Below are 23,853 nucleotides of genomic sequence, written 5' to 3' on the forward strand. Positions count from 1 at the left end.
AACAAGCATTTCTTAAAAATAAGCCCATTAATGTGGCACATTTGGGTGCTTCATGATTGTTATGAATTATATTTGCCTGAAGATTTCTATACTAAAGAGATAGCTTCACAATGGCACAAAGATATATATGCAAGGATATTCGTTGCAGCATGGCTTACAAGAGTGAAAAATGGGAAACAAATATTTATCTACAAAAAGAAGGTGAGTGAAGTAAATTATAATATAGCCAAACAATAGAAAACGAGCTATTACCTAAAAATGTTGACATAAAAAAGATGCCCCAGATCATATAATGAATAAAGTTGAAAAATATGCATACTGACATTATATTTTTTAAAAACTGTACATATGTCTATATATGCATACACTCACACATGCATTGACAGAGATGGTCCGGAAGTATGCATACCAGCTCTTAAAAATAGTTACATCTGCAAAATGGGGGGAGAGAGTTTTTACTTCTTACTTTACGTATTTCTGCCTTCTTATATTTGGATTTTTAAAAAGTAAGTATGTACGTTTAAGGCAGGTATTACTTTTTAAAAAACTTTTTAGAAGGACAGAAGTACTAACTAAATTTATGTTTTGTTCTTCCAAGGCCACCCACACAAAGACAACAGTTTTTCTTGGGAGACTCCAATCTTCCTTTTGTAGAGTATTTCCCCACTTGTCATATTCAGAACTCATTCCTTCACTCCTTAATGCTCTCCATTTGCTCGATAGAGTGACACAGTCAGTACTCACAGTCTTATTAAGCATTATTTCTAATTTCAGAGGAAAAAAAAAAGACTAACTTGTAAAGCATGTGTGGAATGTGCTAACAGAATAGCCACTCAATAATCTATTTTTTTCACAATCTATCCCCTCACTAAATCCAGACAGGACTTGAACTATTCATAATAAAAATAATTAAATACCTCTAGTCAATGTGGCTGAATGGATAGAGTGTGGGCCTGCAGACTGAAGGGTCCCAGGTTTGATTCCAGTTAAGGGCACATACCTCAGTTGCAAGCTCCTCCCTTGCCTGGGCCCTGGTTAGGGTTCATGCAGGAGGCAACCAATTCATGTCTTTTTCTCACATCGATATTTTTCTCTGTCTTTCCCTCTCTCTTCCACTCTCCCTAAAAATCAATAGAGAAATATTCTCAGGTGGGGATGGATAAACAAACAAACAAACAAATAAAGATAGGTATCTCATAGGTGGAATAAAATTGAACAATTAGAAACTCATCAATGAGATTGTTGGTCTGGTGAACAGAAACACATGATGAAATCACTGAGAAGTAAAATAGAAAATGAAAGTCAGGAGCAAGGAAAGAGAAAAATATGCTGGACATCATTCAATAGCTATTTGCTGATGGTAATTATAGGGATGGAAAACCCATTAGACCTATGGAGCTAAAATTAATCAGCAAGTATTCATGGAGTGCCTCCTGCTTCTATTACTGGTTCTGGCTTCCTGCCTGCCCAGTGCCCAGGCTGGAGACATTTGCATGACATTCAGCTTGTCAAGACAGAAGAAGCAAAATAAGCAGGCAGAGGTTCACAGCAGCCTTCTTTACCCCATCATGCTTGTTGGAATCACAATCAAGGAAGACAAATTCCTTCTGTGAAAGACGATAAAACCAGCTTAAACATTGTAAACATTATTACATCACCTGAAAAGAGCCCAATTAAGTACAAGTACTATTTCTGCAAAGCAACAGTCAATTCATTTGTGTACTATTTGAAAATTTTAAAGTACAAATCTATATTTTTTCTCTACTAAAATCAGCAACAGAAATTAGCAGGACTTTTAACAATGATACTTAATTTTCAGTGGACAAACATTCCCTTGTGGACAAACATTTTAGATAATGACTAATTTCCTTAACATGTAAAATATGATGTTTATGTCACTATTAATATTTTGATAAGTAGCTATTGTAATGGACATCTGTTATTTTGTGCCTGGCCAGCATCCCCTTTCTCCTACTTTAAAAGTCCAGTTATCTCTCTCCCATCCGTTCCCTCTCTCTCTCTCTCTCTCTCTATTATCCCACTCTTAGATGTCAGTGGTAGACACTTGACATAGGTTTTGCCTATCAGGGTACACATTGCTTACATCCCATGGTTCAGGGGTAAGCATGTGTCCCAACTAGGCCAATGAAACCCCTCCCAGGGACATGCACTACTGTGATTGGACAAAAAGGACTCTCACTGAAGTTACTAAGATGGTAGGATGTTTTAAATCCAGGTACTGCAGACCATCCAGTGAAGGTAGCTTTCCCAGGAATAAAGCCAAAATAGAGGAAAGGAAAGCTAAGCGATCCAGGGGTCTTCAAACTTTTTAAAGTGGGGGCCAGATCACGGTCCCTCAGAGAGCTGGAGGGCCGGACTATATGAACTACTAATTCCTACTGTAACACCTCGGCTGCGCTCACTGCCCAAAAAACCTGGCGGGCAGGATCAGACTCCTCTGCGGGCCGCATGTGGCCCGCGGGCCGTAGTTTGAAGACCCCTGATACTCTTTTGACATTGTCTGAGCCCCTGGATCCATCTTGCCTAACACTAAATCAATAATTTTCTCTTTGCTTTACCAGTTTAGTTTCTTTTAAATGCTCAAAAGAAATGTTCTGATAGAATACTAATGATAAGCTTTCTTTGTAAGTGTTATTTCCTTGAGCAGTAACCAAATAACCTGTAGGAAACCCTTTATAATTCAAATCAGAAATCCTCCCTGACCACCATCTCCATGCCCACCATCTCCATGCCCTTCCTTCTTAAACGCCCAATGACTTTTTAATGCGTATTTCTGGATTGGTAATGACTTATTACTAAATCTGTCTGTATTTCCTCCAGTGTAGAGATTATATCTTAATCATTTTATATTCCCACAGTCTTCCAGTGGGGCCTAACAGGTAATAATTGGTATTTTGTTGAAGGAATTATCAATATATGTTGCTGAAGGAATAAATGAATGGGTGGGACAGTTGGGAAAGTCTCTACTATTAATAAAAATTCCATAATTAATTGAACTCATTAGAAACTCATCAATAAAATAGCTAATTCTCTGAAGACCAAAGTGAACCAAATTGATATATCCAAACAGAATCCTGGAAGTGTCAGTCATTGGTAGCATGGTAGTTGATAATCTGTCCTTTCTCTGGCCATTGGAGTTGAAAGGGTGGGTAAATGGCAAGTGGTTATTCTTTCTTTTATAAAATATTTGTTTTTATAACTCCATAAAATTTAATAATTTCTCTTGCAAATGTTAAACCCAAAGCATACTAGTACAACCTGCAATGTGGAGTATGGATTGTAGGTTGTAAGGGAGGAGACAAGATAACCAGAAGCTTTCTGAAAACTATCGATAGTAGGCAATACAGTATGGTGGCTTGTGATAGGGTCCTTCTTTATGACGAAGCAAGGAAAAACTGTGAACAAGGCCATGAAAAGTGTGAAAAAGAAAGCACTATCTGTGCAGCACAAGGTGATTGAGTAAGGGAGAGTTTCAAAATTAAAACAGACAAATGCTAGAAAAAAATAATCTATATAGATTGGGCTAGGATTGAGGCATTGGGGTGAAGAAACAATCCCTTGATGTAGGCAAAAATCTCAATCAAATTTCTAGAGGAGTAAGAAAACTGACAATGTGAGGTCCAGTTATGACATGTTACTGTACTTGGAGTCCCCCATCTCCTCTCCCCCCATCCCCATTCCTATTGTAAGACAAAGAGGCCCAGCTTTCTCCAGGTGTTTCAAAGATATTTACTTAAACTCTAACACTACCAGTATTTCCTTACCTTCTTCCACACGCTGCTCCTTACTCTGTTCCTCAGGTATAGCTTTCTGTGCACTCAATTCCTTCAACCATTGAGCCTTCTTAGTATCCGCCACGCAGTCTTCCTTTAGCATGGGCGTTCCTTGAAGTCCATCTCTTCCATAGAGCTGCAAATGACTGGATTGCCTTCCTTTAGTCTCCAAAATGCTTCCCTTGTCCCACCATAGCTTCCCACTTCCACTGCCACTACCTTGGTACAAATCCCATCTTTCCCGAACCAACGCCCCTGCCTCCTCACTGCTCTCTCTGCTTCTTTTCTTTGCTCCTACATCTCAGGCTCCAATTGTAGGTGGAATGATCTTTTTGAATGGCTAACTAGATTGTGTCCACCCCTGTGCTGATAAATGTTTAACAACTGTTGGGAGTGGGGCAGTATGTATGTATTTTCAAGGGAGATGAAAGTGAAACAACAAAGATATATGATAGATGACATGCATTTTTCAATGATGTGAGAGACTTCTTTGCTGATCAGATAAAAGTTTTCAAGTACTAAATAGATATTGCCTCAATTTTTGTGTGTTATTCATAAATTAACACAGTTTTAAGTTTAATTATCATTATTAAAATTTCTCCCCTCACTTTCTTAAATTGAGACAATCAACAAACGAAATAAAACCTAATTTGTAGTGTTTTCCAATTTTCACAGTGTAAATACTCTGCCGTGGTTGATTTCAAACTATCAAAACAACATTTCTGAATGCAGCATTGAGAAGAGATATGCAGTATCACACCATATAAAATAGATCCAATATGCAGAACAGAAGAAAATAACCTTATAAAGCATATATATTAGGAAAATTTAAAATAATTAAGAAGTTACATATTCAACATTTATTGCCTTTGTTTAAAAATATTTTACTTAATTTTTAAGCTCATAAATAATTTAATTTTTAATATTGGCCAGGATTAACAACTAATTTACACAATTCCTGAGAATATGACAGTCAGCTCCAGCACACTACTGAGTCATCACTCCTCTGCCTGGACCTTTAGGTCTCCCATTTGTATGGGTTATCTGGGGAATGAGTGAAGAGAGGCAATGATTATATATATATATATATATATATATATATATATATATATATATATATATATGCTAATTAACCAGGATGCTGTAATGGGTCAATGGGACAGGAGGAGGTTGCACACGCAGCATCAGAGGCGGCAGGGGCCTCTGTGCACCTGCACTGGGGAAGGGCATGATCAGCAGTGGTCGTGGCTGCTGTGGGGCCCCCGGACCAGCGACTCAAGGGTGGGTGGCGCCGTGCAATTTTGAATCGCGCTCTGGGTTCCTAGTTTTTAATAAAATTAGTGGTCTCTTTTGTTGTGGTGAAATGATGATGCAAAAATTCTACAAGTCCCTCCTTGTTTTCCCAGCCAGGCTTGGTATTGAAAAACTCATTTGGAGCCTCCCTTAGGTGTTCCTATGAGACAGGTGGAGTAGATACCATTATCCTACTTTTACAGATAGAAAAACCACGGCTGAGAATAAGTAAGTGTCTGCCCCAGCTCCTTTGGTTAAGTCAACAGCAGAACAGGATTTCAAACTCAGGTCTTATGTTGAAAACTTAAGAAGAGGCTAGAGAAAATTTAATTAATACTGATATCAAATTTTTAAAATTGTAAATGTCCTTTATAACTCTTCAGTCTGATATAAAGCACATTCCTATCTTGTTCTAGGATCCCTACACCAAGGATATTTGGATCTTTTAAACCCCACTATTAAACATGTTGTAAGCACAAAAATGAAAATGCAGGTTTTCAAAAGTGAGCTGAGAGGGCCCACCTAGAAATTGAGCTGCTTGAAGCAATCTCCACCAGAGAACGTGGGATAGAAAAGGAGATTAAATCAGTAGAGGAAGAAAGCTAGTGGCATAATGGCCAGCCACAATGGCCACAAATGAAAAACAAAGTGCACAATACTAGCTACAGTTTTTCAGTATTTGCTCTACTGTCTCCAAACACTAAAAACATTTGGTTTCTGCTTATTTCAAAACTTACCCTTTTTATCTGCTGATATTCACCTCATCCTTGAAGCAGGTATTGCTTAAACTACATTCTGCCAACATAAAGGATAAAGGCTACATGGATATGAGCACAATTGTGATATTTTAGGTTTTATGATGGAGTCATTGAAAATATCATGAGAAGCAGCAGGACACCAAGGATGTTGGTAATAACTTAGCATTTATCAGTGCATGTGGTAGTGCTAATTCTAATTATAAAGAGAAGTACTAAAGTGAAATTCATTATGCTTAAGAATGTGCTATACTACATGTGAGTTGTTTATAATAGGCATATCTGGTATAAAATGGAAATATTGAAGCAGAAAAAGATGGGATATTCAAAGCTCAGCTGGGTTCCCTTAAACCTCTTACCTTACAAAGTTAAACAAGAATAGAAATGTATCCTAAAGTCAAGGTATTATTTTTAAAAAGCATCTAATAGCTATGATATCTGCAGGAACAATTTTTTAAAGTAAGTTTTGACAACCTACAGGATCTGTTCATGTTGGTTTAATATACAACTAATATATTCAATGATTTATCATAACTCAAAATGACTTATACAAACATGATCATTTATTGCAATTTACATTTAACATCATAGATTTAAAGTAAGTGTGTGGGGAGACAGGAAGATACAATAAATAAAACTAGAACCATGACAAGGAATTATGAGCTATAAGAAAATAAGTCACAAGGAGGTGTCCTTATGTAAAAGGAAATAAGTGATAAACAACAGTGGAGGTGGGAATGAATGTGGTAAAAGCTGTGATCTCTCTTCACCAACACTACTCAATGCACTCATCTCGGCTCACCCAGGTTCTCCCTTCTCCCTGGAACACGTACTGATTGATGCTCAGGATGTGCTGAACACTGGAGCCAAGGCTAGTATACTCTATACATTTCTTCTCCCATCTGTTAAGCTGTATGTTTACCAATTAGTCCCATGTGTTTTTTCCCCTCAAAACATGTTTATTTCCCTCAAAACATTTTTATTTCATTTGCACTTGTTATTGTATTTAATTACTTAAGTAAATAATGAAATGAGTAAAAAAAAAAAAAAAGAAATAGTTGTTCTATACGATCTAAATGTAAAACTGCTATGTAAACAATTGCTATTAGATGAAGTGAGTGTAAAACAACTTTAAAAGATTAAGATGAGAGCAAGGGGATGAAATCTACACTCTCATGAGTTAGTACTATTCTCATCCTCCTTTCACACATGGTGGAAACTAAGGCACAGGTCGTTAGGCTACCCAACATTACTTCCTCAGAGAGGTGGAGGGACCCAGGCAGTCTGGCTCTTCATTGCAATGCTATAGTGCAGTTCATACATGAACGAAGGCAACAAACTCCAGTCAGTGGGCTCACAAAAGCTTTAGACCTTTAGCAAAGGGTTAGGAAACAAATGTTTAATTCTAGGTTTTAGGTTTCAAAGCCTGTATAATTTTTTTATGATTCCCTTGCTTTAACTGACTTTTTAATCAAATATCAGTCCAATTGCATCAACTAGAAGATTTTGCCTGACCTAGAAAGAAGCAGGTAAAAGACAGTCTTAAATACCCAAATGGAAGTTAGGAGTCTGCATATATTACCCTGTTTCCCCGAAAATAAGACAGTGTCTTATATTAATTTTTTCTCCGAAAGTTGCACTAGGTCTTATTTTCAGGGGATGTCTTATCTTTCCATGTGCTAGGTCTTATTTTCGGAGGATATCTTATTTTCAGGGAAACACGGTAGAATAGGAAGTCATTGTAGTTACTTTTTCTGAAAGATAAATTTTTAATTATATTAAATTATAATTCTATAACCTGCAGGCCTAACATTTAATGCCTTTTCCTAATCTTTTCAATGCCTCATTTTTATTAGATATATGGAAATATAATTTATTGAAGGATAACTAAATATCAAACCCAAACATCACCTCATGTGCATCTAACCATCACAGGCACATAGAAGAAGTTAAATGATTTGTTCAGGGTCATACAGCTAGAATTTAAAATCTGCTATTTACATCCCAGAAATGACGTTAAAGCCCAATCTTAACTATAAAACTACTTTCCCTCTCCCCCATTTAGCATAGCTTCAACATTTTCCACACCATTAACAGTAATAATGTACTGGCAATCTTGACCACTTTATTGCATATATACACCATGATTTGTTACGTGAGTAGGAACATGACATGATTTGATGATGTGTTAGAGGAGTAACCTGGCAGTGAGGCATGGATTGTTTTAATGGAAACGGAAATAATAATACATGTGAACAGGATGGGAGAACTCACTTGGATAATATATCAATTGCTGTACAAATTTAAAAGGTGGTTTGGTTACTATTTAGATGTAAGGTTTACTGGCCTTAGGTTATAGTCTTAGACTCTTTCCATCCATACATTCATTAATTCATTAAGTAATTCATTTATTCAACAAACATCCACTGAGCACCTACTATGCCGTAATGATACAATGATAAAAAAAAAAAAAAAAAAAAAAAAAAGGAAGAAAGAAAGAAAGAAAGAAAAAGAAACACAGGCTCTGCCTTCACAGAGCTTATGTTCTAAGCAGGGGGCAGAAATTTAAGAAATGAGCCACAAATAATGAACTACCCTTGTAATGTGCTACCAAAGTACAGGAAACTATGAAAACACATAATAATGGGTCCTAGTTGTTTTTTGTTTCTGTATAATGAAAGCACTCTGATATTTAACCATGCGATAATAAAAATTAGTATCTGAGTAATACTTGTGCGCTTTTCATTAGCTCACTTGGCCTCCACAACAACCTAGTGGTATTGGGTCTCCTTGGCTCTGTTTTATAACTCTGTAAAATATTTGCTGAGCACCTACTATGCAGTGGGCTCTGTGTGGGAGTGGAGCATACAGCAATGAAAAAGACTGATCAGGTCCTTGCCTTGATGGGGTTTGGATAACTCACCTTCATTCCCACCTCTACTACTGAGACATCAATTATATTCCCCCTCACATGGGATTCATCCTATTTATTATAACTTCTGAGGGTTACTGGTTAGTAATTGTCATAGGTAAAGATTTAAGATGGTACGTATAAAACACTGTCAATAATGCCTAGCAGACATAAGCTCAGTAAATTACTAGTAAGTTTGCTTAAATTGTTAGAAATCCTGTTATTATTACAATGTTTAATCTCACTTTCTTTCTGGTACATTGGATTTCATTTCTTGAACTAAATTCTATACACTTTTTTTTTTTTTTTTTTGCAAGCCTATCATGGGATTTTCATACTCTTTCATGGGAATTATGAGATCAACAAAGAAAAACCTCTTTTAATATTGTCTAATTCTACCTTCCTTCTCCAGCCAAGATAATCATGTGACCTTGGATAGGCATCATCCTCTGTAAGCTTCAGTTTCCTCTTATTTTCATGAAAACTGACAATAAGACCTATCTATTCAGCTCTTGTTTGAATTTAAAATGAGTGGGGGGAAAAGTTGATTGGGAATGTTTGGATATTATTTTAAAAAGCAGAGTATCCCCACCTAGAATTTAAATAAGTAAAAAAAAAAACACACACACACACACAAAACAAGGCATATTCTTAGAGCAGGGTCATACAATTAGAAATTAATTGGTTTATGTTTTGGGGAGAAGTTAGGTAACTTATAGTGTGTGTGTATATATATACTATATATATATATATATATATATATATATATATATATATATATATATATAATTTATCCTATATAATAAAAGGTTAATATGCAAATTGTGCCCTGGGGAGTTCAACCACTCACTATGATGTGAACTGACCACCAGGGGGCAGCACAGAAGGAAGGCCCTGCTGGCAGCCAGTAGGGTCCCTCCCCATGCACAAATTTCATGCACTGGGCCTCTAGTGTAATAAAATGAAAACAAAAGAAAAATTGGGCTACAAGACACTGAAAGGCAACCCAGGGAAGGAAGGCCCCTATAGGCTCTGATTGCCAGCCAGGCCTCAGAAATATAATTTATTGAAGGATTACTAAGTATCTCCTACCTGTGCATGTATTTTGTGCACTGGGCCTGGATTAAGAATTAAGACATTCCTAATATAACATTGAAGCCTATTTAGAAGGGGAATCACATTGGCATGAGTTATTTAACTGCCTTTTAAACCATGCATAACATTATTGCAAGCTTGAGTCTTGACTTTCTCCCTCTTGTACTGCTGGTGGTTTGCTGACCTCTGGCTCTAGCCCTGCAGAGGTGGGAGGTGGGACACAGGCAGGCCTGCCAGGTAGCTTTCCGAGCAGATTTTCACTTGTCAACCACTGTGCGCCCCTAGGCAAGGCCGGCACCAAGGGAAAAGAAAGGAGAAGTCATCCCTTCTGCGTTCAGAAGAAGGTGGGTTGCTCAGTACCCTTCATAGAAATCCCATCTGGGCCAAGGTTTGGTGCCCTCTCCTTTGCTTCCCTCTCCCTTTGCCAAGATGGCGGCCCTGACGGAAAGCGCGCCCAGGGCGCCTCAGGAGGAGCCGCTGTCTGAAGGCTTCCTCCTCTCCTGTCACCCCCGGCCACCCCGGAGGCGCGACCCCCGCTCAGACGCGAGGAAGAGCGACTCCGGAGGCCCTGAGCGAAGCGCTGGGCCAAGATGGTGGCGGCGCGGCGGGCGGCGTCAGCGCCCTTTACCAAGATGGCGGCGGCGGCTTCCGGCACGCGCCGCCCGCCCCGCTGGAAGGTGTCAGAGCGGAGTCGGCCAGGCCTGTAGGAGAGTGGCTGCGCCGCGCTCCGGGCAGCGACGAGGTGGAGCGGCGGCAGCCTCCGCCCCCGGCAGGAGCTGGCGAGCGCTGTCACCTGTGGGGGCGCACAAGTTACCTCCCGACACCCCGAAGCCGCGCCGCACCGCCTTCTCCCGAGCCGCGAACACCATGGTGCGTGCCGCTCCAGGTAGGAGGCTCCGGCCCCGCGCCGCCGGGCGCCCCGGGTCCAGCGAGCGGGGCAGGGGGCTGGGCGGGCACCTCCCGCGGGGACACCCCGGCCCCGGCCCCGCTCCCGGGGGGCTGGCCGCGCGTCTCCCCGCGTAACGGGAACAGCTGGAGGGAGTGGGGCGCTGACATGTCCAAGCTGCGTGCGCTTCGGCTGCGGAGGGCGGGCTGGGGTCCCGTGGGCACGGAAGGGCGGGCGGTGCACGGAGTCGCGTGCAGCCGAAGTCAGGATTCCCGGAGGGGCCTCCCCCGGACGCCTGGGAGCCGGTCCCGGGCGGGCGGGCTGGCGGGAGAGGTCAGGAGTTTGGGGGGTGAGGGCGTACTTGACCGGCAACAACTTACTGTTTCGCCTGCAACTTGCTTTTAGGCCTGCCACCCCCTGCTTTCCTTAAAAAAAAAAAAATAATAATAATAATAATGGGGGGGGGGAAGTACAAAGAAATGCAGCTCGCTGGAGGTTTTGCTTCTGGCGTGCAACTTCCTTCAAGTGTGAGCGCGCGGGGAGGGAGGGTGGGGGTTGAACTTGGCAGGCAGAGCCTCCTGCCGCCGCCGCCGCCGCCGCCGCCGCCGCCCGGGAGGCTGGGGAAGCAAGCGGGTGGGGGCCGGCCGGACGCGGGGTAGGGTGGGTTCTGCTGGCAACTTCTCTCCGGGGCGGGAGCGCGGCGGCGGGTGCCGACCCGGCGGCCCAGAGGGTGCGGGGGCGGGTGGGGGCCTGGTGGCACGCAGCCGCCCCCGCGCCCGGAGTCCCTACGCGCCGGCCCCCTCCCCGCCCCGCTCCCCGAGGCCTCCCCGGAGGGCGTGTCGGGCGGACCGGCCCCGCGCACAGACGCTGCGGCACCGTCTCCGTGCAGCCCCGCCGCCCCGCGCTCAGGGCCGCACGTCGCGCACCCCGGGGGCGGCGGCGCGGACCCCCCGCGGCTCCCGGGGCGGCGCCCAGGTCCCCCCCCCCACCGCTGTCTGTCAGCCGGGGGCGCCGGCGGCGGCGGTTCAGGGCGAGCTCCCGAGTGGGTCGGGAGTCGCGGAGCTGGGCGGAGGCGGGAAGGAGGCAGAAGAGAAACTAGAGAAACTCGGTTTCCCTCCGGAGCGCTCCCCGAGAGATGAGGTCTGCCCCCGCCGCCTCTCCTTTTCTCCTGGGGGGTTGGGTGGGCGAGGACCCTCTCCGCGCGGCCCGGGGGCGGCGGGGGCCTGGGCGGGGGCCGCGGGCGTGGGAGGGGGCGGAGGGCCCGCGCGGAGGGCGTGGGGGCAGGGGCCGCGGACACCCGTGCAGTTGCCGAGCGTCGCCAACAGGTTGCACCGTTCTCCGCGCCGCCGCGCAGCCCCTCTGGGCGGGGAGCGCCGGGGGCGGAGTGGGAGCGCGTGTGGAGAGAGCGCGCCGTGGCGCCGCCCCCGCCCGCCCGCCCGCCCGCTCCCTCGCCGCGGCGGGGCGGCCCTTTCGCGTGTCCGCACTCCCTCCCCTCTCCTCTCCTCTCCTCCTCCTCCATTTTGCGATCTCGAGTCGGTGACGGGAGCCCGAGTCGCCGCCGCCCGTCTGTCCGTCGGGGCCGGAGTCTCGTGGGTGGAAGGAGACGCCGCCGCCGGAGCGAGCCGCCAGGCGCCGGGACGGAGGACGCGCGCCCGAGACCCAACCCCGGCAGAGGGGCTCGGGGCGGGGGCCGGCTTGTCAGCGAGCAATGCTGGACTTTTCTTAGAGAGGGGCTCCCCCCCACCCATGGAGAAGGGGGCGGCTGCTGACTTCCCTTTTCCAGGGGAGAAATCGGCCTCTTTCCCGTGCTGAGTTGTTTATCCGGGCTGCCCGCCGTGGGAGCGCGGGCGGCGGGCGCGCGGCGCCTCCACAGAGGTAAGCGCCGGGGGCCGGCCCGCTCCCCGCTCCCCGGAGGCGCTGCTCGGGGCCGCGGCCGAGCCTGCAAACTTTTATCAGCCGCGGGGCTTGGGGGCGGGGGGGCTGCCGAGGGCCGAGGGCCGAGGGCCGGTGACGAAAGGGCAGTGCGCGGGTGCCAGCGCCGGGCTCTTCCTCTCCCGGGGCCGAGGGGGAGGAAACTGGGCTCCGACTCTGCGAGTGGAGCCCGGTCCGGCTGCCTCGGGTTTCCAGCCTCTCTTTTTTGTTGTTGTTGTTTTCCAAGTCCCCTTCCTTTGCTTCTCCGGGGGTGTGTTTGTGTGTGTGTGGGGGGGGGGGGGGGGGAGGGTGCCCAGATACCCATTTTCATGGTGAATACCAAACCGCTTCTGAATTCTGTTCGCCCGAGTCTTCTCACTCCGCCCCGGTGCGCCGAGCGCGGCTGGGTTTCTGTCAAGGCTCCAGCGCGTCCCACTCGGGGCGGGCTCGCCCGCGGCTGTGGTGCGGGTGGGCGTGCGGGTGTGCGTGCGGCTGTGGTGCGGGTGTGAGTGCGGGTGAGCGTGCGGCTGTGGTGCGGGTGTGAGTGCGGGTGAGCGTGCGGCTGTGGTGCGGGTGTGAGTGCGGGTGAGCGCACGCCCGCGGGAGGCTGACCGCCCGCCGCCTGGAGACTTTGGCCGGGGCCGGCGATCTCGGGTAGGAGTGGGCGTGTCGGGAAAGAACGCAGCAACAGGTCTAGGCGCCTTTCTCTCACCTCCCACCCCCATCCCCCAGCTGAGGTTTGGCGCTTGGCGGTATTTCTCACCTGAGTTTTATAAGTGACCCTTTTTCCAAAAGACCCTCCCCAGTCGTCACCGCTTTCTGGTGCGGTTTTGACGAGCCGCGCGTTGTTGGACGTTTGGGATGTAGGCTGGGTCTGGCAGCCCGGGACTGGCCCTGAAGACCCCCGCAGCGCGGTTCCTTGAGGTGTCAGTTATTTGCATCTTAAACTGGGGGCTAAAGCCCTTGAAGGAAGGGATCGTTTTCGTTTCAGGAGGCATTGTTTTGGTTTAGAGTTGGGAGGCAGCTGTCAAGACGGTGTGGAAATTCATTAGGTTCCACTTGATGCCCAGTGTTTAAAGATCCTTATCAGATAAAAGGGGGCGATAAGCAATTTACCACCAAGATTTCTCCCTTCCACCTTCATCACACTCCATTTTTTCTGTGAGGGCCAGTGAAGTTTATGTTTTTTAAAGTCTCTGTACAGGACAAGTTTCATTTGGGTGTGATTTGACTATCATGTCGCAAATATGCTTATCAAAGTCTTTGCCCCCCCCCCTTTTTTTTTTTAAAAAAAAATCCTGATTATTGATATACTGGCAATCTAACCGACTTGAGAATAGGCTCAGAGTTGTCATAGGTGAAGGTTTAGAATGCACAGAAAATTAGCAGCATTTTACAGGATTTTTTCCCGCATGGATTTATACGAATTAAGATTTTAGCGTTCTGGGTTTTTGTCTTGTTCGGTAGTTAAAAATTGGAAAGGAAACGTCTTTATTTAGAAATATATTGTTTTATACTGAGGATCTTAAGCAGTTTTAAAGAACTGTAGCGTCATCCATATTTTATTGTGTTGTGCAGATTGAGAGGCACTGCATTTGTTATATTTAAATAAGTTAAAGTTGTTGTGAAAAGAGCTATGTTCTCTTCTGCTTTTTAAAATCTAAATTTTAGTTTGCCTTTATACAATGTATTTCATTTGGTATGTCAAATTTGAGGGCAGGCATTATTCAACAGGTACATTCAATAAGAAGTATGAGTTAAAAATAAGAGCCTTTTCCTAGCCTATTGGAAGATAAGCAAAATCATCATTGTTTATTTTTTTCAGATAAAATGAGCATGATTTACTAGGAGGTTGTACTAAAAGGTTTGAATGTATGACTAGCTAGCTAGTAGGAGGGTAATTGGGGAATAATCAGATAAAGAATTCTATCATAGTACTTATCAAATTTTATGTGTATTGATTCTCAGAAAAGCCTTGATTGAAAAGAGGCAGGAATTTTAATGATCATAGTTCTTTTTTTAATGAAATACTTTGGCATCAACTCTAACCTTTAGAACAATCAGATGTAATGAATGATAATGTCTGTAATTAACAAGTTACAGTTCTGTGAGTGTCAGGATGAATAGCCAAGCTGCGTTGGATATAATTTTTCTCTCAGCCATGCAATGGACTGTATCGTACTTTCAAGTGTGGCACACTGAATGGGAGCAGGGGACGTGCATGGCTTTTCATTCTGCATGACAGAAACTACTCTTCTGATAATGAGGAATTAGATTCAGGGTTAACTAAAAGGTTCATTTAACAAGCTCTTCTAAACGGATCACGGAGATAATGTGACTTTATAGCTTATTATGCCCCCCTCTCTCTTTTTTGTAGCTGATTTTCATTGATGGACTCGAAGGAATCCGTAGGCTCCCCCAGTAAAGAAGAAATCCCCAGCAGCGTGCTTGTTGGGGAGAGAGGAAAAGTGATGGACTTCTATAAAACCCTAAGGGGAGGAGCTACTGTGAAGGTTTCTGCATCTCCCCCCTCACTGGCTGCTGCTTGTCTGACAGACTCCAAGCAGCAAAGACTTTTGGTTGATTTTCCAAAAGGCTCAGGAAGCAATGCGCAGCAGCCAGATCTGTCCCAGGCAGTTTCCCTCTCCATGGGACTGTATATGGGAGAGACAGAAACAAAAGTGATGGGAAATGACCTGGGGTTCCCACAACCGGGCCAAATCAGCCTCTCCTCTGGGGAAACAGACTTTCGGCTTCTGGAAGAAAGCATTGCAAACCTCAGTAAGTCGACCATTGTTCCAGAGAATCCCAAGAGTGCAGCGTCTGCTACTGTTTCTGTTAACCCCACAGAGAAGGAGTTTCCAAAAACACAACCCGACATGTCTTCTTCGGAACAGCAAGATTTGAAGAGCCAGGCTGGCACCAACGGTGGCAATGTGAAGTTGTATTCCACAGACCAAAGAGCCTTCGACATTTTGCAGGATTTGGAGTTTCCTCCTGGGTCCCCAGGTAAAGAGATGAACGAGAGCCCCTGGAGACCAGACCTCTTGATAGATGAAAACTGTTTGCTTTCTCCTTTGGGAGGAGAGGATGATCCATTCCTTTTTGAAGGAAACTCAAATGAGGACTGTAAGCCTCTCGTTTTGCCAGATACTAAACCTAAAATTAAGGATAACGGAGATCTGATTTTACCAAGCCCCGGCAGTGTGGCCCTGCCCCAGGTGAAGACAGAAAAAGAAGAAGATTTCATTGAACTCTGCACCCCTGGAGTAATTAAGCAGGAGAGACTGGGCCCGGGTTACTGTCAGGAAAGTTTTTCTGGGGCAAACATAATTGGTAATAAAATGTCTGCCATTTCTGTGCACGGTGTGAGCACCTCTGGAGGACAGATGTACCACTATGACATGAATACAGCATCCCTTTCTCAGCAGCAGGATCAGAAGCCTGTTTTTAATGTCATTCCACCAATCCCTGTTGGTTCAGAAAATTGGAATAGGTGCCAAGGATCTGGAGACGACAACCTGACTTCCTTGGGAACCTTGAACTTCCCGGGGCGATCCGTTTTTTCTAATGGCTACTCAAGGTAAGATTTGGTTTTCCATTTCTTAAGTCTGAGACAGATTGGTAGAATTAAATATTCATTTATTTGTATGTTTTCTCCAGCAATTAATGTGCTTCTTCATGTGAATAAGTTTAAGGAGTTTTTTTTTTTTAAAGTAGACATGGTAGACAGCCTATTTCTATACATTTCAAGTTTTTGTCTGAATATTGGCATTCAGTATCCCATTGGCAAATGGTTGAAAATTTTATTTTTAAAAAAATACTGCTCATTAACAGGGATTTTAATTAAAAATTGTATAAGTTCAAGAGGTTTTAATGTTTGCAGATACAGCATGTTCATGGTGCATGTTCATTTAAGCTGTTTTAGAATATGCTTACATCACAATGAAAAGAGCCCTTTATACTTCACATAACCAAGAGTTGTGCTGCTGTGTTTGCACACTTGTGGAATGTAACGAGATTAAAGGGTTAAAAATCAGAAGTACTGACAAGTCACAGAAATGCAGTGAACAATGTATGGGACCACAGCATTAGGCAAAGGACTTGCTTATGAGGTTCCTGACCTAAAGTAGCCAAGTCTTGTTTGCTGATCAGTCTCTTTAAAAAAGGAATTGGTGGCAACATAGTGCAAAACAAAATTTTACTTTCAAATGTTCCCACAACTTCTTAAGTAGAAACTGATGGCCAATATTGTTAAGCTTCAATTCTCACCGTCATTTGATGCTTTTCTTTGTTTATCTCAGTCGCTTAAAAGTGTATTGACATTTCTGTTTGACATCCAAGGGATCTATTAAAATGGAATTACTGGGGAAAAAGTTCTGAATTTAGATGTACCTGTTCTTAGTTCTGTACCTGCACCCCATCCCCAATTCAGATAAATACCGGGTTGTATACCACATTTTGTGTGTGAAGGAAAATATTTTAAAATGTGATTATAGAGACAGTCAGTGGTGGTGGTTTTTTTTAAAGGCACAGTAGACACAGTGATTTATTTATACATAAGCATTTCAAGCTTTTCCTTAAATGTTAGTGATAGTCCTTGTTCCCATTAACTAATCACTGGAGATTTTATTTAAAACTTCCTTTAAAATACTTTTTCTGTTAAAGGGATGTCCTAACAGAGGTGTCTCTTCTTCCCCTCCTTACGTAGGAAGCTTTTCTTGATCGGGAAGAATTTTACACTTAGATTTAAGCTATGTTTTATTCCTTTAAAGGGCTTAGTTGTTTCTCATCAGAAAAATATCACCTTGGTTCTTGTGTGTCTAAATGTAAGCAACCTACTACTAGTCTGTTATTTAAATAATAATTATCTTCCTATAAAAGAACACTACTCCAGCTTTGAATTGCTGTCATTCTGAATTGAGGTTGAAAATGTTTTCAGTAAAGAGATTTGAGATGTTTCTTACCACATAAACTATTCTGTTTGAATGTTAAAAGACATGCCTGTGTTTTAAATTTTTTAATCTAAATTTTTGGCAGTGGAATTCATGGTTGAATGTGCTTGGTTGATTTGACTAAGCTATCTGTAGGAAGTTATCTGTAAGAAGTTATTATATTGATTTATATAAAAACAGGTAATTGTACAAAGTAAAGTAACATATTTGAAGAAACTCTTAGGGATTATTAATGCATTTTGGTCTGATAATTATCAAGGTATTGGTGCCATTTTTCTTAACTATAAAAAAATGCATGGGACAAGGTTATTTTCCATTTACAATGAACTTTCGTTAAGCCCCATGGGATCTGGAGCATAAGTCAGGTGACATAATTGCTCGTAGATCATTATAATGCCTTCTATAGTAATTTATGACATGTAAAAAAGTACCTTCATATTTTGAATTTGAGTCTCATAGCAACCTTATGATGTTGTGGCTCTTTTGAGATTTTTAAATATCTAATGCAAAAATTATTGTTATGCCGATGTGTAATTTGAATTATAAACCTGTAGTGTGTGTCCTAGTGATAAGATATAATAATTTGTAGGGAATTATTTGGTAATGTTTGAAAATTTGGGCACCTTTTGGCATTAACATTGGGAATTATGATTACCCAGAACAAAGCTGCTTCCAAATAAATTGAAACAATGTTTCTTTTCTAACCATCATTGAATTACTCTATTGTTTCCAAACAACAACCCTGATAGAAACTAAAATTGGTTGCTTTCTCCTCTCTATATGCTACTTGGTTCTAGCCAAACATTAGCTATGACCGTGACCCTGAATGATTAGCAGATAAATCAATATGTTGAGACCACAACAGTATTGAGTACAGACTTTCTGACTTTTGATATAAAAATATTAAATGCTAATAACTGCACTTGCATTCCTTTTACATAAAAAGAAATAATAATTTGACTTTTTAAGATGACACCTAAATTTTTTTTTCTCAGAAAGCTTAAAAGTAATTACACTGTTTTGAGGGGAAGGTAGTTTGTTTTTGTTTTTTTTAACTCATTTTTTTTAAAAAAAAAGAATATGTTTTTATTGATTTGAGACAGAGAGAGAGGAAAAAAGAAAACAAAAAACAATAAACCAGCTGCCTCCTGCATGCCCCCTACCGGGGATGGAGCCCCAATCCCTGCAGGAATGGGAATCCAAGGATGACCTCTTGATACATGGGATGACATCCAACCACTAAGTTATACCGTCTGGTGCAGAAGGTAGTGCCTTCTGATATGTAAACATAGCACAGTTTCCAATTACCACATTAAATTGTAAAATTATGGATGTCGTGATGAACATGTTAGGAGTTCATTAGTTGATAGTAAAACAAGAGAAATCTTATTGATATTCATATACATTCGTTATGTAAAATGAACTAGCCATTACAACTTAATATGTTTTTTAAATACTGAAATTCAATGAATTTAGCATAAAGTTGTAACAATGATGAAGGCACATTTCTGCATCATTTGGTTTTCAACATTGTTTCACTTTAGCATTGAGGGTGAAACGGCTGAAAAGGGGCAGGGAAGGAAGTAATTGGTTTCAGGTGGAGTTAGAGCTTTTATTGGGATTATGTTGAAACTTTGGTGTTAAAAGTTTCTGAAGCATAAGATTATTGGAGGGAAAGAAGGATGCAAGATGAATTTGTATTCTCAGTCTTGGAGTTTAGGGCTCTGATGATTGTGTAATGCTGTATTTATAGGTATTCATTACACCTAATGAAGCTACAAAAATTTGTCTATTTTAACCTTTCTCATTAATTGCATGTGTGTCTAATTTTATTAAGATAATGAAAGTGAAGACCTATACAAACGCAGGATGAGTGGAGCAAACTCTGTCCCTTGCTCATTTTTATTATTAACATTGAATAGAATGTTTCCTCGGAAGTGGAGTAGACATAAGGAAAATACTGTGTTTTGAATTTATTTATCCCCTTTTTGGATAGTTCTTTACATTCTTCCTCTCCTCCTCTTCTCCCCTCCCATAGGATCTAGCAATGAGTCTTTCAAAGTTTTTTTTTTAATCTTAATATTTCTGATATTTACTCATATAACATGATTACTAAATGTTAAAGGAGATTTGCTTATTTTCAGCTTTATGGTAAGAATCTTTTTTTAAATGCTGTACTTTGCTATGGCTATATTAGTAAAATATTTAAAAAGGTAACTCACTGTGTATTTTGGTGTATCATTTAGTGTGGAATGATTACAGAAATGTGTGACTAACGTGTGGTCTGATTTTATTGAAATTATTTCTGGTGACGTTTCTTTGGCTAACCCATGATATTTTTGTAATTAATAATGTGATTTTTATTATAATGCTGTTTTGGTTTTGTCTGTTGGTGTTGCAGGTATTTTAATTAGTCTGTGTGACCACTTTCAGTATATTATTGAAAGTATATAAATTTTATGACTTATTCTGAAATACACTTTGCATAAATGTAGGTTAAATGCATATTGTATTAATAGTGGAATTCATAAGTGGGTAGAGATCACACTGTAGGGGCCTTCTGAGATTTTAGAGATTGGATCATAAGGATTTAATTTAGTATGAGTGCCTGATGTGAAAGAGCATCTGTATTAATTGGTTGATTACATAAGGCTTATCCATTCTGGTCTGTAGGTGATTAAAATAGCCTAGTTGTTAGAAAACCTTAATTTACATTGGGTTTAAAATAAGTCTGGGGTATATTCTTAAAACATTTTTTTTCCTTCTTTAAAGATCACACCAAATTTTAATTAGCAGTTCTCATTGTATACTACTATTTAAGTCAACAAATTAAATAGGAAAAACAGGTTTGTGCTTTTATTCCTCTAAGGACATCCTGATAATTGTGTAATGCTGTATTTATAGGTATTTGCCAAATTAAAGGGCACTTGCTTCCATATTTCTGAAGTCTTGGAAATATATATATATATATATATATGTACACACATACATATATATGTATATGTATATGTATATGTATTTGTTGAATTAAGCTATAACTAAAAAATATCAATTCCTTATTAACCTTTACAGAGGGTTTAAAAGCCCATGCTGTCCTTATTTTTGTCATTCCACAGAGCCAAGAGCCAACTGTTCGTTCTCTCTCTCTCTTTCTCTCTCTAGTTTATTCTACATAGACTTTGTATTTTTCAAGTAAATAAAAATATTCCTGTGGAGGACTTTCATTAAAGAAAAGATTCATTAGTACCCCCCCTTTAAATATATTTGTATTAATTTCAGAGAGGAAGGGAGAGGGGGAGAGAGAGAGAAACATCTATGACGACAGAGAAACATTGATCAGCTGCCTCCTACTGGAGACCGAACCCACAGCTGGGCATGTGCCCCTTGATGAGACTTGAACCTGGGACCCTTCAGTCTGCAGGCCTATGCTCTATCCACTGAGCCAAACCAGCTAGGGTTCCTTTCCCTTTGAATTGTGTGTGATTGTTTCTATGCTAAACTGGATTAGAGCTTGACTTTTAATGGTGATTTTTAAAATTTATTTTACACATTAAGGTATAATTTAGAAAATGTCCAATTTTATTGCAGTTCAAATTAAAAATTCATTGTAGACAGTGATTTCAATCCCCAAACAAGTAATTTTTGTCAGGTGGCCTCCTTTTAACAAACTACCATCACCAATGCCCTTTAAATACAGGATTTACAATGGGGTTTTTGAATTAATGAGTGTTATGGGAAAGGCAGGGTGTCAGGGTTTGGGAGAGGAAGGAGCAGAAGTGTGGAATGGTAAGAGAAAAGTTTAGAAATTTCAAAAACAATTCCAGAAACCAACAATTTGGCCAACTGACATTAATTCAGAGAACTAAAAAGAGAAAAATTTGGAGCTCTGTTTATGTAAAAAGAGTGTATCAGCCAGGATTACACGTTAGTGTCTTTAATTTGAGAAAGAAATTGAAAGCTAATTGTGGCAGTATAGATCCGTTTATCTGGTTGTCATTGGCTTTTGCTAAATTTTATTACCCAAAAAAGGATGGAATGAACATTTTAATTCTTTTTAGATTACTTCAGCTAAGATCAAGTTCATATTTGTCTAGTTTTTATTTTAGCTGCTATTTAATCAATGAAAATCTAATTACTGGAATGTAGTTGAAACAGTTATGGTATCCTATTGTTATAACCACTTCATATTTTATGGCTTGCTTTTATATTCATTGTCATCTGACTATGGAATCAACCCTTTCCTTCAGTAATTTATTTCCATGGGTTGTGTACTTTTTGCTAGGTTATTAAATTTTCATTTAATGCTGGGTTATATGTAGAATAAATTATAGGGTTCTGCAATTGCTAGACAATCTTTTAAAACTATTTATATTGCACTATGGTCCTTAAAACCAATTATTTTGAATGGAAGTGTGTCATCCCCTAATTTATCTCGTAGCCAGTTTAAATATTAGTGGCTGATTATCTTGGTAGAGCTGCATGCTTAAACATACTTTTTACAGAGTAACTCAAACATTAATTTTGATTGCTTTAAAGTATTTTTTCTTTTCAACAAGATTAATAGTGTCTACAGTGCAGCAAATTTAATAAACATACCTTTTATTTTAGAACGAGAGGCCCGATGCATGAAATTCATGCAAGTGGCACAGCTCTTGAGGCCCTGGTTGCCCCCTGACCCTGCAGCCCTGCCCACTTGTCCTTCCAGGTGGTTGTTCTGGAAGGCTGTCCCACCATCAGGTCTAATTAGCATATCAGCTCTTTATTATATAGGATTTATTTCACTTACCCTGCAGTGCACCAAATATATATATATATGGGGAAAGAAAGGTTTAATGATATGGTCAGTTGCAAATGTGTATTCACAGTATCTTTAATAGAATTTTTATTTTTGTAACAATTTGAGAGTTAACCTAAGTATGCAATGTTTAGGACATACAGTTACAATATATGATTACTTTTATTTCTTTTTAAGATAAAATTAGCCTTTATTCTAGTTTATTTCATAATTTTCCATAATATTTAACTGAGTCTATTATGAAAGTTTATTTGATAGCCAATTTTTAAAAGCTATTGTGAAATGAACAAATAATTTAGTTCATGATTTATTATTCATGTTTGGGGCAATGCAATGACTTATGACCTTATGATGGTCACATATTGAACATTAAAGCTCTACCACTTTGTTATGAACACTGTTTTACTTTGTTGTTGTAATGTTTTGTTGTTTTGTTTTGTAATTACTGGGAATAAGGGCTTTCTTGATTTCAAGATGATTTAAATTGCAAATTTGGTGCTTTAAAAAGAAAAGTACACACACAAACGAATCCCTTTCAAACATTTGATTTAGTTATTAAATAATAGAAATAGTAGAAAATAACTAGACTAAAAATCAGACTTGAGTTCAAAGGCTGAACTGAGCCAGTCTGTGACCTTGAGTAATTAGGTGTTTTGGAGTCAAAATACTTTTACAATTATATAATAATTATTTTCAAAATGTGTGTATATGTGTTTCTGTTTAAAATTCTACCATCCTCTTAACATCACTTTAGTGACAGAGGCAATTGTGGTAGGGAATGGTAAACAAAGTTGGTTCTGGGGATTTTTTTTCTTTTGGTGTATTATAAAGATAAAAGGAAAAAATGAACCCAAATTTGGCATTTTTGTGAGATAAAGTTTAAAATAATGTAGTTGGTGGAGCAGAGACATATGTAAACACTCCTGTTAGCAGTGCCAGAGAGGTGAGGGTCCCTTGGATTCTCAGAACTGGATTTATGTGTTGATAACAATGATTTTTGATGCGAGGTTAAAGGAACGTACACGTTCATCGACTCCCCACATTCTTATGTTTTCATCCATAGAGAGTGTCTAGAGAAAGATCACAGAATTAGTTAGTGGGGTTGAATATCCTAATTCTCGGTATCTAAGCTCCCCAGGGGGCTTCTTTTTAACATCTGGTCTCCAGTTCTAGAGACCTGAAACATGATACAGATTAGGTAGGAGTTTATGAAACATCTAGTTTAGATTTTTAAAAATACACAGTATTCACATTCTTTTTAGTATGTTTTTACCCTCTTTTTAAAATATTGAACATAATAATTATGTGGCAGCAGAGGACTTTGTATGCATTCATCTCATTTAAACCTCATAACAGCCCTATAAAGGTTTTTAATTCTACTTCCTCTATTAAGTTATTGATTCTGTCAATATCTATGTATTACACAGTCAGCTGTTATTTACCTTGTTTTTACAGGTG

At 41.0% G+C, this 23,853-nt stretch overlaps 1 protein-coding gene across 3 annotated transcripts in view; it reads left to right on the forward strand.

Annotated features, from left to right (window-relative positions):
* The first annotated feature begins 10,489 nt into the window (after positions 1-10,489).
* NR3C1 (nuclear receptor subfamily 3 group C member 1) overlaps positions 10,490-23,853 on the forward strand; it is a 99,363-nt gene continuing 85,999 nt past the window's right edge. For 2 of the 3 annotated variants that reach the window (XM_084884982.1, XM_084884984.1), the window contains exons 1-2: positions 12,262-12,609; positions 15,023-16,228. In XM_084884982.1, the coding sequence (XP_084741108.1) occupies positions 15,036-16,228 (1,193 nt within the window). In that variant the 5' untranslated portion in view covers positions 12,262-12,609; positions 15,023-15,035. Of the gene's footprint in view, positions 10,735-12,261; positions 12,610-15,022; positions 16,229-23,853 lie in introns of those variants that run through there. The other variant, XM_084884983.1, reaches the window with a different exon arrangement.

This window comes from Pipistrellus hanaki (genome assembly GCF_964339955.1).
Source record: "Pipistrellus hanaki genome assembly, chromosome: 5".
Taxonomy (NCBI): Eukaryota; Metazoa; Chordata; class Mammalia; order Chiroptera; family Vespertilionidae; genus Pipistrellus; species Pipistrellus hanaki.